General features: G+C 47.5%; 1 protein-coding gene across 5 annotated transcripts in view; it reads left to right on the forward strand.

Moving 5' to 3' along the window:
• The window catches only part of Prpf40b (pre-mRNA processing factor 40 homolog B), a 63369-nt gene that overhangs the window by 34357 nt on the left and 16069 nt on the right, over window positions 1–12943 (forward strand). For 2 of the 5 annotated variants that reach the window (XM_032886271.1, XM_032886274.1), the window contains exon 1: window positions 7214–7388. The exons of 2 other annotated variants lie outside the window; for them this stretch is intronic. In XM_032886271.1, coding sequence (XP_032742162.1) covers window positions 7386–7388 — 3 coding nt within the window. In that variant the 5' untranslated portion in view covers window positions 7214–7385. Of the gene's footprint in view, window positions 1–7213; window positions 7389–7490; window positions 7544–12943 lie in introns of those variants that run through there. One more of the 5 variants, XM_032886273.1, reaches the window with a different exon arrangement.

Here is a 12943-nt window from a genome sequence, read left to right on the forward strand (position 1 = left end):
GATTGATTTTATTTTATTTTATGAGTACTCTGTCACTCTTTTCAGACATATCAGTAGAGGGCATCGGATCTCATTACAGATGGTTGTGAGCCACCATGTGGTTGCTGGGATTTGAACTCAGGACCTCTGGAAGAGCAGTCAGTGCCCTTAACCTCCAAGCCATCTCTCCAGCCCCCTCAGTCAACACTCTTACTAGCTGAAGTTGATAATCACAGCAGGGTGTTTCTTTTCTATCTTTGAACATCGCTGTATGTGTGGGACTTAGAATTGTACCTGGCACTAAGCCCTTATTGAATAAATGGATACCAAGTGCAGATTCATAGACATGAAAAATTTTCTTCCTTGTCACCCAAAATACTGCTGCCTAATAGATAACAAATTAAACATTGTAAGTAGTCTTACCCACTTACGACTTTACCTGACACTCAGCTGTCTTTCACCACGCTGTTCATTCACTAAGGCAATGATGATTCTTCTACCGCTCATTCCCTCAGCAGACGCTCCCCTTGGGGAACACTCCAGGTGCTAGGCTCGCCGCCAAGCGATGGCAAAGTAGAAACGAGTCACCCCAGACAGAGACCCTGGCTGATGGATACTTTACATCCACCCTGGGTGGTCCTTTGATCCTTTATGCTCTCAGAAATTGTATTAGGCTGTAAATTATTTTTAATTTGACATGTTTAGTTTTTTAACATTTAGCCTCTCTCACACTCTTGCTCTAAGGATCAGATCCAGCCCTTTGCATTCTAGGGACACATTCTAGCACACCTCAACCCCGGACAACTTTCCTTCACCAGCATGTCTAAGCCGGCTAAGGCTCCGAGGGTGATGCGACACAACTAGGTGAGATGGTTTGTGTATGCTCAGCCCAGGGAGTGGCACTATTAAGAGGTGTGGCCCTGTTGGAGTAGGTGTGTCACTGTGGGCATGGGCTTGAAGACCCTCATCCTAGCTGCCTGGAAGCCAGTCTTCTGTTTGCCTTCAGATGAAGATGTAGAACTCTCAGCTCCTCCTGCACCACGCCTGCCTGGATGCTGTCATGCTCCCGCCTTGATGATAATGGACTGAACGTCTGAACCTGTAAGCCAGCCACGATTAAATGTTGTCCTTATAAGTGTTGCCTTGGTCATGGTGTCTGTTCACAGCAGTGAACCCTAAGACACAAGGTATAGCTGGAAGAACAGGGTTAGGATTCTAACTTGGTTTCTTTATTGCAACTCCTTCTCTGGACTCTTGTCCTCCCCCTCCCCCACCTCTACCCTCTCTATTTCTTCTACCTTCAACCACACTGATGAGTAGATTGTATATAAATAATCTAAACAAGCCAATTAAAACACAGAGAGTGTATGATTTCATTAAGAAAAGCCTCGGACACCTCCTCAATTCAGTGTATGAAATACACACGCTGAGGTTCTGGGCTCCTTTCTCAGAGTGAGCACAACTCACCCAGTTCTGCTCTCCAGTTAAAAGCATGGTAGGAACGCCTTTAACTGACCCCAGCACTCAGAGGCAGAGGTAATGAGTTCCAGGGCAGCTAAGGCTACATAGAGAGACCCTGATGCGACACAGGGAGAGAATAGGGCCTAAGACTCAAACTGTATACCACTGACCTGGAACTTTACGTCTAAAAGGCACACATTGCTGGGTGTGCTGGCCCAGCTTGCAATCCTAGCCTAGGAGGTAGGGGCAGAGGATCAGGAGTTCATGGTCATCTTTGGACCCATATCCCGTTTAAGGCTGGGCTTTGTGAGAGTGCCTGTCTTTACAAAAGGGTATTGGGGGTTGGGGGACATGGCTGGAGACATGGCTCAGTGGTTAGGAGCACTGGCTGCTCTTCCAGAGGTCTTGAGTTCAATTCCCAGCACCCACACACTGGCTCATGACCATCTGTAATGGGGTTTGATTTCCTCTCCTGATGTGCATGAAGACAGAGCACTTGTTGTCTTAGTTAGGTTTCCATAGCTGTGCACAGACACCGTAACTAAGCAGCTCTTTTAAGGAACAACATTTAATTGGGGCTGGTTTACAGGTTCAGAGGGTCAGAGTCCAGACATGGCAGCATCCAGGCAGGCATGGCGCTGATGAAGGAGCTGAGAGTTTTACTTCTTCATCCAAGGGTAGCCCAGAGCAGACTATCCCATGCGGCTAGGAGGAGGGTCGCAAAAGCCCACCCCCACAGTGACACACTTCCTCCAATAAAGCCACACCTCCCAATAAGGCCATATACTTCCTGAGTGCCATTCCCTGGGCTAAGCATATTCAAACCACCACACTCATATACATAAATAAATCTTTAAAAAAAGGGGGGATAGGGTTGGGGATTTAGCTCAGTGGTAGAGCGCTTGCCTAGGAAGCGCAAGGCCCTGGGTTCGATCCCCAGCTCAAAAAAAAAACCAAAAAAAAAAAAAAAAACAACAAAAAAAGGGGGGATAGAGAGAGCTGGACAGACAGTTCAGTGTGTGTGCATGTGGAGAGGGGGTTAAAACATTTGTATAAAGGTTTTACGTAGTGGGGAGATAAAATATTTTTTAAAAAGTTTTATTTAATGTACGAGTACTCTGCTGCATATACATCAGCACGCCAGAAGAGGGCACCAGATCCCACTATAGATGATTGTGAGCCACCATGGTTGCTGGGTATTGAACTCAGGACCTCTGGAAGAGCAGCCAGTGCTCTTAACCACTGAGCCATCTCTCCAACCCGAGATAAAAATATTTTTATCCATTATCATTAAAGTTTCACAGTGTTCTGCAGAAAAGATTACCATTTAACATTTCTTGCATCCATACCCACAATACACATATGCAGTACACTACAACACACACACACACACACACACACACACACACACACGATGCAACATGTAATGCTCAAGACTGGAGCAGGGCTCTGGGCAGATGGTGCATGTGCCTAGAAGTTAGGTGAGCACTAGAGAGTATAAAGGTTGATTATTCTTCCTCCCCGAAGCAGCCAGACTTATTTATATCCTTGTCCCTTAGGACTGGGATGTCTCCAGACATTAGTCCTTCTGAGGCCTGCTCCCGGGTCAGGTGTCATAGCTTTATCACTGTTCAAAGGCCCCTCTCAGGTGCTCGCTACACATCTAGGAGAGACATTAACTTCAGAAGCCCACCTAGCCCGCTTCGAGCAAAGTCTGTGCTGGGCTTCCTCCTCTAAAGCAAACAGTGTGGTGGTGTTAGCCCTCAACTACACTGTAAGTTCAGTTTTATGACACTTGCTGTTATAACATCATCCCATTGTGAAGAGGCCGTCTCAATGAAGCCAGACATTTGAAATGTCGGACAGGTGTGTGCATGTTCACACATGCACACGGAGGTCAGAATTCAGCCTCAGATGGCATTCCTCTGGACAGCCATCCATCTTGTCTTTTAAGATAAGGTCTCCAAGCATGGGGACAGTCAGGATGATCCAGCAAGCCTGGCTTCTTACATTGGTTCCGGGAGTCAGCTGGGTCCTCCTCACGCTTGCAAGGAGAGCAACTTACAGACCGAGCCTCCCTGTCTCGAGGGTTTTGTTTTCTGTTTTCACTGCATAGATAGAAAAAAAAAAACCAGGAAAACAAGCATGTTATTTTAAAACTTTATAGCTGGGAATGTGACTCAGTGGTAGAGCATTTGTGTGACGTGCACAAGGCTCTGGGTTTGAGTATAAAATACTTCTCTGTCTCTCTCTAAATGAATGTAATGAGATTTTGGGGAGAAAATAATTAAATAAAACACAATCACTCAATGCCTAGTAGTTCTCAAGACAGGCTATTGCAACCTGAAGCAAAGAAGATGCTATAAAAATGATACTCAGTGCACACGTGAGAACAATAAACTTAATGTGTTTAACAAACACACAAAAGAATGAACGGTAAGCTAACTGGGTAAGCCAGCTGGGGCCACATGCCTTTACTTCCAGCACTCGAGAGGCAGATGCAGGAGAGCTCTATAAGTTTGAGGTCAGCCTGGGGGTCTAGAGTGAACTCCAGGAAGGAAAGAAGAAAGAAAGGAAGGAAGAAAGGAGGAAGGAAGGAAAGGAAGAAGAAAATGAGGTCACTGCAGTGGCTTAGCAATAAAGGCCCTTACCACCAAGCCTGATGACTTGAGTTTGATCCCAGGACTCCACACATAGTGGAAGAAGAGAAATGGTTCCACAACTTGTCTGTGGTGCATACACTATAAATCAACAACAAATTAAAATACAAATAACACAAAGCAAATGAACAAAATAAAAAGCAGATAATGGCTAATCCCAGGAAATAATGGAGATTTGTTCAGAAAATGAGCTGTGTCAGCCTCTTGCTCTGCTCAACTGTGAGGCGCGATCGTGGTGTTATAAGGACTGACTGCTAAACAAACAAAAAGTATCACAGGATGAATTTTGCAGATGACATGATAAATGATGTATGACTTATAAGAAGGGAAAGGGAATGAGCCAAGTCCTTATCCCTGCCCCCATTATTCCTGGGACTGAGGCAAGCCTGGAAATCAATATCCGTATACTAAATATTTCAACACTATAAGCCAACAAACTGTTAAGTAAAATACACCCTAAAACTTAATTTCATAAAAAATGTACCTGGAAGGCACATTCTAAATTGTAGTTTTGGGACTCTCTGCAGTAGCAAGTGGCAGGGCCCACCCTCTGGCTCTGCTCCACTCTTTCCTTTCTGCTCTTAGCTGTGTCCTGCCTTGAGAGAACCGACATGGGGTCAGTGACCTCTGGTCTATGCTGAGCCTCTCTCTGCAAATGGCTGCCCTCATCATTCTTCAGGGGACACTCACATCATCTGTAATGAAAATGGCTGTCTCTGGGGGAAGATAGGCAAGCAAGGGTCTGCTCTTTGTCTTGAAATGTTTTTTTTTAAAGATTTATTTATTTATTATATATAAGTACACTGTAGCTGTCTCCAGACACACCAGAAGAGGGCATCAGATCCCATTACAGGTGGTTGTGAGTCACCATGTGGTTGCTGGGATTTGAACTCAAGACCTGGAAGAACAGTCAGTGCTCTTAACCACTGAGCCGTCTCTCCAGCTATTTTATATATTCATTTGACCTTTGAAAACATTTGCCTGCTCATACTGTAATCCCACTCAGGAGGCAGAGAGGCAGAGGGGCAGAGGCAGGAATGTGAATTCAAGGCCAGTCTAGGCTACATGTTAAATTCCAGGTCAATCTGGGCTATACAGTTAGACCCTATCTCAAAAAAAAAACCAAAGCCCCCAAACCACATGGTAACAACAAAACCATGCTCTTGTGGGTTCTCTGTCTCTGTCTCTCTCTGTCTCTCTCCTCTGTCTCTGTCTCTGTCTCTCTCTGTCTCTCTCTCTGTCTCTCTCTCTCTCTGTCTCTGTCTCTCTGTCTCTGTCTCTGTCTCTCTCTCTCTGTGTGTGTGTGTGTGTGTGTGTGTGTGTGTGTGTGTGTGTGTTTCAGCACTGCTGCCCATAACCTGAGTTCTTTTTCCCCTTAAGTAGATCCGCTCAGTCAAAGCCAATGCTGCAGGAAAAACATCAGGACAAATGAGAGTGAAATAAAAATTGAGTTTATTAAGATAAGAGAGAGGGCTCAGAGGGGTTGGGGATTTAGCTCAGTGGTAGAGCCCTTGCCAAACAAGCGAAAGGCCCGGGGTTGGGCCCCCCCCTCCGGAAAAAAAAAAAAAAAAAGAGAGGGCTCAGAAGTTAAAGGCGATTCCTGCCTGGTCTGGCCACATGAATTTGATCTCCTGGACCAGCATGGTCAAAGGAGAAACTTTGGTATTTCACATACTTGCAATAGCACCTCTCTCTCTCTCTCTCTCTCTCTCTCTCTCTCTCTCTCTCACACACACACACACACACACACACACACAGAGTACTTTTTTAAAAGAGGAGAGGCTGGAGCGCTGGTTCAGTGGGTAAAGACAGTTGCCATCAAGCCTGATAACCTGATTCAATCCCCTGGACCGGAATCGTGGAGAGAACCGACTCCAGAAAGTTGTCCTCTGACTTCCACATGAGTGTGGTGAGCTCACGTGTGCCCCAACCCCTCCAATGAATAAAATAAAAACAAGAAAACATAAGGGAGAGAACATACTTTAGTTTTGGGTTTTTTTTTTAAAGCTTGTTTTTGGTTTTATTCTGTTTTTTTGTTTTGCTTTGATGTAGGGTTTCTCTGGTTACACGTTTCCCTGTGTAGCCCTGGTTGTCCTCGAACTTACTGTATAGACCAAATTGGCCTCAAAATCAGAGATTTGCCTGCTTCTGCCTCCTAAATGCTAGAATTAAAGGCATATACCACCACCACCTGACATACATTAGATTTAAAGTGCATAGTTCATTTGTTATTTGAGATGGCTTCAAGAAAGGCAAATTAGATCTCGGGAAGGGGCTTCTTTCTCTCATGTTGGCCTTTTCTACCCCTTGATGTCATGGGACATCATTTTAAAGATCAGGTCGCTCACTAGTCAGAGAACTCACAAAGTAGGCTAGACCCGCTAGCCATTGAGCCCCAAGGATCTGTCTTTGCAACTCAGTGCTGGCCAGAGGAATGGATGTAAGAACCTTTAACACAACTATTGATAAAGCCAAATTGTCTATAGACAGGAAGAGGTGTTTTCCTGAGTCAGGTTCAGAAACCTGCCAAAGGAAACAGGCAACTAACTTCTCTACCCCGGCTTTGGAGGGGGAAAGAGGTGCAATGCCTCCACCCAGAGTCAGCGGTACTAGCCCAAGAACTTGAGCATGCATGCCCATTAAGTAGCTTCGAGTTCCCTTATCTGCATAACTGACCGTTTATCTCACATTGAACCAGATTTCAAAAGTAACCCAGCGCTCAGCGAGAGGCACTTATGCACTCCTTTAGGGGGATTTACCGGCCACGCCTGTCACATGCTGTTCCTGGAACAACAATCAACAGTTCTTAAATTAAGAAAGGAAAACTAAAGAAAATAAGCAGGGAAAAGACCCACTCTGTGAACCGCCCTGTTGCTCAACGCAAGGGCGGAATGAACGGCTCGGTCACCTCAGTGTGGAGGCTGCAGAGCCGCGAGCGGAGGGAACTGTGACCCGGGAGATCCACGCCGCTCTGCGTGACCAGCGCGCGGTCAGTCCCGGGCGCGCCCCGCCCCGGGGGTGGGGCCAAGTGCGCCCCGCCCCGGGGGCGGGCTCAGGGTTCTGCGCACGTGGGGGCGGGGCCTGGCGCTCCGTGCCGGGGGCGGAGCCGGGCCGGGCACACCGGGCCGGTTGAGGGTTCCGCTCCTCGGCGAAAGCCACCGGAGCCCCGGCCACGAAGGGGTGCGACCCCCTACTGGCCCCGCCCTCCCGGCTGAAGCCCGGCCAATCAGAGCTGTTTTTACTGGCGAGTGGGCCGAGCCGGCCCAGCTGCTCTGAGGCTCTGGCATGGTAACGTCCCCGCGCGGGGGTGGAGAGGCCCGGGGCTGTCTCACAGCGCCCCCTGCGGCCCGGGCTCGGGCCGGGGAGGCGGGAGGGCCGCCGGGGTATCCGGGACCCTGAGGGAGGGCGAGGGGACCGAGGGGTGAGGAAAAGAAGCCCAGTAGGTAGGTGGGGGCGGGGATTGGGGGTAGAAGGGGCGGGGAGGCCATTATGGAGCATGGCGGGGGTGGGGGGGTGCGGCCGGGGGCTGAGGGTACGGAGAGCTGAGGCACTGTGTGAGAAGGAGGAAGGGATGAAGTGAACGGTGGGTCCCTGGGAAAAGGTCGGGGAAGAAGAGAGGGCGGGAGGTGGAAGCTAGTTACCAATCCTGGGCTATTTGGCGTGGCCCCTGCCCCTCCCCCAGACCCAGGCTTGTTTCTTTTGGAAGTCCTAAGTGCCCCTGTGGACCTTAGGGGTCTCTCTTCTTTACCCACCGGTTCACAAAACCTGTCTCTTGAGGTTAGGAGAGGCTTCTGAGGAAAGAGGTTTTTCACCTCAGAACTGGAATAGTCCAAGAAATGGACGAGCAGAGGCCCCTTGGTGCCAACCCTTGCTCTGCCTTCAGACAGACTGTAATAATTCTGTGTGACCTTGGGCAAGTCACTACCTCTCTTTGGGCCTCGAATTTCCCATTGACTTTTAAAAAGGAAAATGGGCGATATGGTAATCTGAATCCTCCATCAGTTGCAAAAGGGGGCGGGATTTGAGGAGGGAATTTAGTCGAATGGATGCGGCAGGCATGAAGTTGGAGTGGAGACCTTCAGCTTGATAGGGGGAAATTTCCCGGGATTTGCGGATATTTAAAGCCTACAAGGCTGGGTCCTGGCAGGCCTGGGCTTTGGGAATCCCGATGGAGAAATGGGAGAACTCTGTAAATAGAGGAAGCTGAACCCTAGTTCAGAAAAGATGAGAACCAGGAATAACATCGTTCTATTCCTCGGGAGAGTGAAGAGGTGATGGAGGACCAGAAGCAAAATGTTGTATTCTAGAAAGATCTCCAGGCTCTTCGTGGGTAGCAGAAGAATTGCCAGGGCTTACACACCAGAGTAGAGGCTAGGAAGGGCGTGGGGAAGGGGCTGGTCCTATTTGGGCTCAGCAGGTCAGTGGAGACTAAAGGGTGAGTGGGCTCAGCTGTTCTCTGAGGCACTGTACATTGAACCTAGGGCCTTGTTAATGCCAGCAAGTGCTGTAGTGCTGAACTACTCTGCCAGCCCTGTTTCTTTTTTGATGATGGCTGCCTCTTTCTGAGAAATAGACCTGCTAGCCCTCATTTTTTTACAGTTCTTTTGGTGAGTAAGTCAGACCAGGCCTACCTAGGATCTCCTGGCTGCCTCAGAATCACAGGATTGTATGAGGATTGGGATGGGAGAGGGAGAGGGAGAGAGAGGGAGGAGGGGGGTAGGGGGGGAGAGAAGGATGGAGAGAGAGAGAGAGAGAGAGAGAGAGAGAGAGAGATTGATTGATTGATTAGGCTAAGAAATGTCATCTCTGGCATCCTTTCTGGGGGGCAGCTTTATGGGGGTCAGACTGCTTGGTTTCCAAACCTGCCTCCGCTGTTTAATCTCTGAGAACCATAACCAAGAAGTACCCTGTCAGAACCCCAGCTTCTCATGAAACGGGGACAGTTCCTCAGAAGTTCTGAGGTACCCCTTAGATCTGAAGGCTGAGACTTAATTACATCTCCTATCAGGATGCTCTCATTGGTCCCCCTAAATACATGATGACTGGATGGTCAAGGGTCTCAGCATTGACTCTCCCCTGCCCCAGAATGTGTGTTCTGTTCCGGGGAAGACGACTGACAGATGTGCTTGTCTTCAGCCTCCTTTCTCATGTCCCTTTGCCCTGGTCACTTCAGAGTCCACTCAGAAGTGTAAGCGTCCCAAAGCTGTATTGGTGTTGCAGCAGATGAGAGGAGCAGGAAAGACGGGACAGCACAAGGGAAGCCTGGGGGAGGGAAGGAATGCTCTGGGCGTTTCATGGTCATTCCATTCATCCCGTCATCCGCTCTTCCCTGGGTAACTGATTAAAATGGGCTTGGGCTCGAGTTCTGCCCAGAAGTCTCCATACAGTTAGCGTTCTATCATGGAACTTTGCCCATATGAGTTTTTGATATCTGCTGCCTCCCACCAAGGTAAAGAGTCTCTACTAATGTACACTTTCTTTTACAGACTACTCAAAACAATTTATACAAACAAATGAGTACAAACAGTATTTTAGGTTGTATGCAAAAATCCACCAAGGTTAGGGGTGCGGCAGTTTCATCAAAGCACTTGAGGTGGAGGGACGCCCTGTCTAGACAATCGGGGAGTTAAAAAAAGAGAAACCCTCAGGCTGTCAGGATGGCTTAGTGGCTTAAGTGCTTGCTGCGGTGGCAGGAGGACTGGAGTTGAGATCCCCAGAACCAAATACCCACCTCCCTGTAATTCTAGCCTTGAACACAGCGACGGAATCTCCAGAGCAAGACGGCTAGTGGGGCTGGCTTTGTCAGTGAGCTCTGAGTTTGATTGAGAGACCTCGCTCTCCTCAGGGAATGGGGTAAAAGATTGGTCAAGGATGATTCTTAACATCAGTTTTTAAACACGTCTTTAAACATTGTGAAATTGGGTCGGGGGGAGCTCACTTCCAAAATGTAGCACACTGGAGTGAAGAGGTGGGCACTCTCAGAAGCCCAGTAAATATTCACAGGGACACATGTGGCTGCCAAGTGGTACGCTCAGTCCTAGAAGGACAGAGTGTGTGTGGGTGTGCGGTAGTGTAAAAGTAAAATGAAGGAGTGAACATTGGATCATCATGAACAAAGCAAGAGAGAACTCTTACAATTCCTGTACAGAAAGTTAACTGGGAAGCCCTGGCCTCAGGATGGGCAAGATGTGGGATCGGCTGTGTTGAAAGGCTTTGAATGGTAGATGAAGGGGAAAAAAGCATTTAGGTTTTGTTTTGGTTTTTTGTTTTTTGTTTTTTTTTTCTTTTTGAGACAGTGTTTCTTCCCTGTAGTCCTGGCTGTCTTGTAACTCACTCTTGACTCTGTGGCCTTGAGCTCAGAAATTCCTCAGCCCTGCCTCTGCCTCCCAAATTCTGGGACTGAAGGTGTATGTCACCATGCCTAATTTACTAGTTTATATATTTACTTTGAGACAGGATCTCCCTTTGTAGCTCTGGCTGTCCTGGAACTTGATATGCAGACCAAGATAGCCTTGAACTTTCGGAGAGCCACCTGCTTTGCCTCCAAACTTAAAGGCATATGCCAGATAAGAACCCTGGCTCTCAGTCGAGGAGCTTTATGGGGTAGCCAGGCTTGAATCTTGGTGATGCAATCACTTTCGGGGAAGGCTGGTATGAAACACTGTTTTCTGTGGTAGGCGCTGTGCTTCTAGGGAGGACAGGTGGGTTTAGTAGGGGCTCTTCTGAAGCCAGCTCGGGGCTGTCACACCCTTTACCATTGCTGTCTGACGTTTCTCACATGTAAGAGAGGAGACCAATGTGCAGTGGCATTCCTATTAAGTCCTGCGCTGGGAAGTGGAGCAAGAAAATGAGGAGTTGAAGAAGAGCCCCAGCTACCCAAACACTGTCTCAAACAACAAACCTTGGCACATGACTGTAATCCTTGCACTTGGGAGGCTGAGGGGTGAGGATTGTTTTGTTGTAAGTTTGTAGCTGGAGTTAGAGGGGGATATGTAGTGAGTCCCTGTCAGCTTTATTATAAAGTGATAACCTGTCTCAAAGAAGGTTTCAGGAACATTTAGGTGATATTCAGAGTCTCCTCCAGCTCTAAAGTGTGTTTTCTTAATAAGCGGGCCTTACAGTGGCCACCGAGTTTGGCACAAACTGTTGCACTTTAATTTTTTCTATAATTTCTGTCACTCATTTGGATGATGGTGCGTGTGCTGCAGTGTGTGTGGAGGTCAGGGGAAAGTTGTGGAGTCTGTTCTGTTTCCACTGTGTGGGTCTCAGGGATCAAATGCAGGCAAGTTGCTTAAGGGCTGGGATTACAGTGTCAAGCCACTGTGCTGAGTTACCCCTGCCCTTAAGACCTTTCATTTTAGTGGAGTTACACTAAATGTTATAGTTTATTAACTCTAAGATGTAAGTGAGGATCCACGTTTTGTTTGTCTGTGTTTTCTAAAATGTATTATGTATATACCATTCGTCTGCATGCCAGAAGAGGGCATCAGATCCCAGTGTAGATGGTTGTGAGCCACCAAGTGGTTGCTGGGAATTGAACTTGGGACCTCTGGAAGAAGGTCTTAACTGCTGAGCCATCTCTCCAGCCTGAGGATCCATGTTTAATACAGTATATTTTTTTTTTTTTTTTTTTTTTTTTTTTTTTTTTTTCCTTTTTTTTTTTTTTTTTTTTTTTTTTTTTTTCAGAGCTGAGGACCGAACCCAGGGCCTTGTGCTTGCTAGGCAAGCACTCTACCACTGAGCTAAATCTCCAACCCCTACAGTATATGTTTTAATGCCACATGATGGCACATTTGGAATTACACCGATGACTGTAAACGTGGGATGGGTGACTCCTGGCAGGAAGGTGTGGTGTCGAGCGTATAAAGGAGGCTCTGGCTAGTGGGTGGTTGCTGAAGGCTTTTGTTGGGAATGTTGGTTGACTGTGAAGTGCACATAGGACATAGGAGAGGTGCCCAGGCGCAGTTGAATGCCTGAGGAGGGAGTACTGAGTGTGGCTGGAGGGCTGTAGGATGGGTATGGAAGAGGCCAGCAGGCTCATTGGCCTCCTAGACCTGGGCAGGTCTTGGTGTCTGCACTGAGAACAGTGGGAGAGCAGTGCAGAATTCTCTGCAGGTGCTCATGGGTCTGCTGTGTGTTTTGGAAGGCATTGTGGGTACAGACAGAAGTGGAAATGATAACAGTTTGGGAGGCCACGTAGTCGATCAGATGGGAAAAGTGGTTGGGCAAGAAGTGTGCGAGAAAAATGGAAAGAATTCTTAGATGGAAGACCTCTTTTGAAGGTAAAACTAAGAGAACTGGGTGATGGATTATCAAGGAGGCTATAGAGAACAACTATAGCATCTTTAGCAGATGCCTGGTTAACATGGTGGTGCTGGGCCTGATAAGACTGAAACGTGATTGATTACCTGGTAGGTTTGAGAGGCTGAAGAGATGGCTCAGTAGTTAAGAGCACTGACTGCTTCTTCCTGGTTCAATTCCCAGCACCCACATGGCAGCTTACATCTATCTGTAACTCCAGTTTTAGGGCTTCTGACAACCTCACACAGACACACATGCAGGCAAAACACCAATGCACATAACATAATAATGTATATATTTAAAAGGCTGTTGAAGCAGCTTAGGGTGAAATAATAGGACAGGAAATTGATATCCTCTTGTGGCGAGTCATTTATGACATTCCATTCAGATAAAATCTCCAGAGGATAGAAACAGTGCACTTAGTTGATGGTAGAGAGTAGAGAGTTTCAGTAGCTTGGTACATAGCTACTTAGGACAAGGTAAGGATATCTAGAGATAAAAGCAGTTTTAACTACCAGGCATCTCAGGAGAGGGGTAACTGA

Source organism: Rattus rattus, chromosome 1, assembly GCF_011064425.1.
Source record: "Rattus rattus isolate New Zealand chromosome 1, Rrattus_CSIRO_v1, whole genome shotgun sequence".
Lineage (NCBI taxonomy): Eukaryota > Metazoa > Chordata > Mammalia > Rodentia > Muridae > Rattus > Rattus rattus.